The 4,927-nt window shown below is 33.9% G+C and overlaps 1 protein-coding gene across 1 annotated transcript; it reads left to right on the top strand.

Moving 5' to 3' along the window:
- The first annotated feature begins 369 nt into the window (after window positions 1-369).
- LOC141599430 (uncharacterized) lies at window positions 370-4,563 on the top strand. The gene is made up of 11 exons (XM_074419430.1): window positions 370-421; window positions 618-663; window positions 772-1,151; window positions 1,609-1,666; window positions 1,789-2,085; window positions 2,901-3,010; window positions 3,114-3,189; window positions 3,496-3,584; window positions 3,695-3,726; window positions 3,799-3,863; window positions 4,008-4,563. The coding sequence occupies exons 2-11, from the start codon at window positions 655-657 to the stop codon at window positions 4,269-4,271; spliced, it is 1,380 nt and encodes a 459-aa protein (XP_074275531.1). The 5' UTR covers window positions 370-421; window positions 618-654; the 3' UTR covers window positions 4,272-4,563.
- Window positions 4,564-4,927: the final 364 nt, after the last annotated feature.

Here is a 4,927-nt window from a genome sequence, read left to right as displayed (position 1 = left end):
ACCCCTTCAATAACAACAAAAAATCAAAACCCTAATTGTAAATTTCCTTTTTCTTTAAATAAACATTCATCGAATCAAAGAAAAAACTTGTATTAATGAAATTGTTGGCAAAACGGCAAAATTACTTCTAATATGTCGAATTAAGATCCATGATTGATAAATTATTATTGAATTGGATTAGTTTTTAGAGGGAGGGAAGAGAGAAAACTTTTTTTTTAATTGTTTTTAAGAGGGAGGGTAAAGTTGGAATGTTAGAGGCAAAATGTGCGGGATTGAGTAAAGTGTTGTGCGGGATTTAGCAAATACGTTTTTTTTTTGTAAAATGCGTACATAAATGAGCAACTACGTATAAATATTACGGAGTATAAATAACAAGAACTCCTCAATCTGAAGCAGCCGTTTATCGAGCCTCCTTCTTCAGGTTTTTATACATGACTAATGACTTTTCACTTTCACTTTTATTTTTAATTAAATTCATTACCTTGTGTTTTCTCCATTTTTATTGTTTTTCTTTGTTTGTTTGAGTAATTTGGTCACTTGTGGTGTTTATTTTGTGATTATATAAATTATTTGTTGATGGTATCTTTGTACTTAGGGTTTTGAGTTTCATCTTACAGATCTGTTTTCGCGTCTCATATAATCTACGGCTACGGCATGGATGAGGTACGTTAATAATCAAGACGGTAATTTACAAGAATTTCAATCAAAGCAACTCGATTTTGCTGTTTGTGTAACTATGTTTCCCTCTTCTTGTTGTTGTTTTCTTGTTAGCCAATCCTCTATCGTCATCCGTTCAAGTTACCCCTCGCTTACGTGAACCAGTTCAGCCTGTCTCTAAGGTTATCTGTTGCACTTGAAAATGACGAGAAAGATGAATTTATGAGACTCATCAAGGACCCTGAATTTGAAGAAGTGCGCCATTATTATACAGCTGATAGGATATTTGGGAATGATGCTTTGGAAATTGGTACTGCGGTCTTTAATGGCGAAATTGAAGGTCTTATCGTCGAGTTGAAAGATGGAATGACACCACTTCATCTTGCTGCCAAATATGGTGCTCCTAGGTTGATGAATTATTTTCTTCAGAGGGGTGACAAACTTGATGATGCACTCTCTCATGCGACCCTTATCGACCTCTCTACTTCTAAAATGTAATTTCAACTCATCCTATCGACTTCATCTCATCATAAACTATTTTTTTAAGAATTTACCTTTAAATTTATTGTTTGTACCAAATCATTGTTGATATTAGAATAAAAGTACACTAATTCGGAGAAGCTAAATATACATTCTTGTTTAACGAGAGTAGTGCCCTTTCATTTATGCTTGTTACTGGTAATTTTAAAATCTTTGATTTTCTTTTACTGTTTTCATCCGAAAGGATGGTATAGGTTGATTTTCGATCAACCTAATTTCTTTACCTTATCTCAAAAAAATAAAAATAAAAATGAGGCATTTGGTGATCCCATGTGAACATTTTCTAAATGACGGTTATGGTTGACCTGGACTCACCAAAATCCCATTTGTCTCCTTTTGTTTCTCTTTATATAAGCTAGTTTAGTGTTTTTGGTAGTTATAAACTTATAATAATGGTACTATGTTATACAGAATTGTTAATGAGAGCTTCTCAGTTCTTAACATCCTTTGGTGGGTTTGCTATCATAATGTATGTTCTCTACACTTCGTTGTTCTTTTGTATCAATGACCGTATTGTTCTTTACCTACGAACACCTTATGAACCTATTATTGTCATATTTTCACCTGTCCATTTCAATTTGAGTGCTCTAGAGACGAGCTATGGAAGCTATAAGGATGGTTATCCGAAGTAAGCAAAATGCAACGTTGGCTAGGCAAGCGTTTCTCGAATATGCACGCAAGGGGGAACTACATAAGTTAGTTGCACTATTTTTGGCTGTTCCCGAGTTGTTCTTGTCATCTCCAAAAAACGAGTCGTCTTGGTTGAGCAAGCTCGACCTTAAATTGGAGAATAATACACCTATCGAAAAACAGCTGTCATTATTGCTTGATGTTTTTGCTTTGGTCGGTCACGAGCTTGCTGCATATATAAGGCTTGAAGAATACGTTGTATGTTCTTAACTCACTTCTTCATTTTTTTTTGTCAATTCATTATGTTGCTTTTCTAGATGTTATGCCTGATTTTAAGCTACATATCGTCAATGGTTCACTCTTTTATGCACTAAAAGACGTTTCTGATAAAATCTTAACATCTTAAGAGATCATGCCAATTAATACTAAGATTAAAAAGAAAAATTGTCTACTACTGAAACGCAAAATCGCGTTGCTAATAAAAAAACATCTCTTCACCCTGTTGAATGGTTTTCATAATTTTTTATACTATAATAATATAAGGCAAGCCCAAGTATATAAAAACTTTTCACACTTATTTACTCCCTCCATTCAACTCCAAATGGTACTTATCACTTTTTTACGTTTGCCAACGCGAGTTTTACTTTGTAAATATCTATAGTTACACATTTGTAAAAATTATAAAAGTTTGATATTTTAAATGTACTCCTAAAGACGAATAAAACAAGATCCCACATGAATATATTTTATGTTATATATTGGGAGAAAATGAGAAAATTCTTCTGACTTGTGAATAGTGTACAAAAAAGATAACTACCATTTGGAGTTGAATGGAGGAAGTATTGTTTTTAGAAACTATTTTATAACAATATATGATAAGTTTATGTTTTTTTTTAGAAAAATGATAATATAAAAATTATTGATTTCAAGAATCACACCTAAAGAAAGTTTTCATTGTAACGCTAACTATCCAAAGCAGAGAGATGATTTTGTTTTATTGCATGTTTTTCCTTTATTTCATCATCTTACCATGTCAAAAGTTGGACTAAGTTTTACTAATTTTCTGGATAAAGGAGAAGGGCACAAAGGAAGAAATTGATCAATCACGTCTAGAAATTGATTTCTTTCTTCGCGAAGTTGCTCGCAGGAAGCTAGGAGTTACCTCTCCTGATTATTATTTAAGGTTGTCTACTTGCTCTAAATACCCTCCCTCTATTCCGGATAAAATGATTGGGGCGAAAGGATTGCTACAAATTTTGATTTCGTGTGCTAACTGTCCTTTTCAGTTTTTTTGAAGTTTGCCCTGATGATAATGATGATCTGTTTGATGATGATGATGATGATCTGCCTGATTGGGATACTGTAAGCTAACAGTTACTTTGAAGGTTTTAGCATGTAAATTCATATTTTCACTAAATTTTGCTTATATTTCATAGATGATGTCTTCGTGTTTCCATCCCTTTCAACAATATCTTCCTAATAGATACTTCCTCCGTTTATTTATTGTGTTACCATTTTTCTTTGTTGGCCATTTTTTAGTAATCTTTCCATTTGTCTTTGTTTCCATCTTTTATCACCTTTTACCTACCATTTTTACCACATTACCCATAAATTAAATACTCCTATGTTGGTGGGTAAAGCTAATGAATTTCTCAAAACTTGAATCAGTTTACTTCTCCTTTGGTGGGAACCCAGATATTTGATGTGTTGCCTTATTTCTTGACGAGAATGGATGTTGATCGAACTCATATTTACAGGTACCGTCAGTTTTTTTTTCTTGTGTTATCCATAATGTTGTTCATCAGAGGTAGGTATTAAGCTCTTTCTTAGTTTGATAATGATGCACTCGATTTTATGATCTGTATAGGCGGACCCCCAGTTTAGAGCACCAGGATGCAGGTATTTTGTTACTTGCTTTTCGACAATAGCTGATAATGATGAGGAGTTAGAGGTTTTTTCTTTACTTTGCAGTTCGTCTTACTAGAGCTATTGGAAAGAAGTTATCATCAATGTCAGCTTTCCACGGCTGTCTCGAGGTTAGTTTTTGTTTGTTTCTTCCAAACATTTCATCTTAATCTATGGTCTTTCCGCATGGAGTGAGTTTACAGATATATATGGAACCTTGTTATACCTTTGGTTTGTTTCGCGTGTTTTTGATGCCATTGATTTTATTTTTGCAGACAAGTGGTAAAACTTCAAATATATCAAAGAAAGAGGAGAAGCATCAACCCCCAAGGTTTCCCAATATTTCCTCCAAATGTTTTGAGCCTAGTGTACGATCATACCATACAAGCGCGGGTAGTGCAAATCGGGTGTTTGATGTCAAGTTTACTCCCACCAAAAGGTGGGAGAACAAAGTGGTACAGTCAACCAAGCTCAAGTATTTTTTCTCATTTGTGAAGGTATCACACTTCCCACTGGTTGCCAAGCGTCTGCTAAAATGAATTAACCTTTTTATTTCAAGTCCTTTATACAAGTAGTATTTATGTGTTATCCTAAGTTGCATATGAGGATGTGACGAACTTGATTTGAACTTGATTTAGCTGTGCTATTATTGTTTCGAGTTCAAATAAGTGACATAGGGTGGACGACGGACGTATTGTTGTGACTGGAATTCGGATTGTGATGCTTCAACAAAGGGATGAACTTGTTGACTAATATTCTGTTGCTTAAGATTATGAGAACATGCTAAGGAAATATATGCAACAGTGTGCACAAGAGGAGTATCTTATGAAATTTGATCATTTTTTTTATTTTTTTTCCATAATTCATTAATAGAACGCCTTACGAGACTTGCAATGATTATGCATAACCGAAAAATTCTCGTAAATATAAACTAGCAATCTCAAAACGTGATCTGGAATTCGGTTCGGCCTCGTATTTCTATCTTCATGCAACTTTTGATGAGGGCGGACTCGTATCGCTATCTTCATGTAGCTTTTGATGAAGGAATCCTTTGTTTTAATTATTCTGGAAAACGTTTACAAATTTATGTCTTACTGATTTCAAAGATCATTAACAAATAACTTCTATCCTTTGAAAGAACGTGTGATGAGCCATGACTATACTCCTGATGAAACTACTAAACCTACAAATAAAT

The sequence above is a fragment of the Silene latifolia genome, chromosome 9, assembly GCF_048544455.1.
Source record: "Silene latifolia isolate original U9 population chromosome 9, ASM4854445v1, whole genome shotgun sequence".
Taxonomy (NCBI): Eukaryota; Viridiplantae; Streptophyta; class Magnoliopsida; order Caryophyllales; family Caryophyllaceae; genus Silene; species Silene latifolia.
This window is presented reverse-complemented; position numbering and strand designations above follow the sequence as displayed.

What these genes read in the sequence shown, in the direction of transcription:
- LOC141599430 (XM_074419430.1), top strand. An exon ending in GGTGGGTTTGCTATCATAAT is followed by an intron (nt 1,667 to 1,788) that starts GTATGTTCTCTA and finishes TGAGTGCTCTAG; the next exon opens with AGACGAGCTATGGAAGCTAT. An exon ending in GATCGAACTCATATTTACAG is followed by an intron (nt 3,585 to 3,694) that starts GTACCGTCAGTT and finishes TGATCTGTATAG; the next exon opens with GCGGACCCCCAGTTTAGAGC.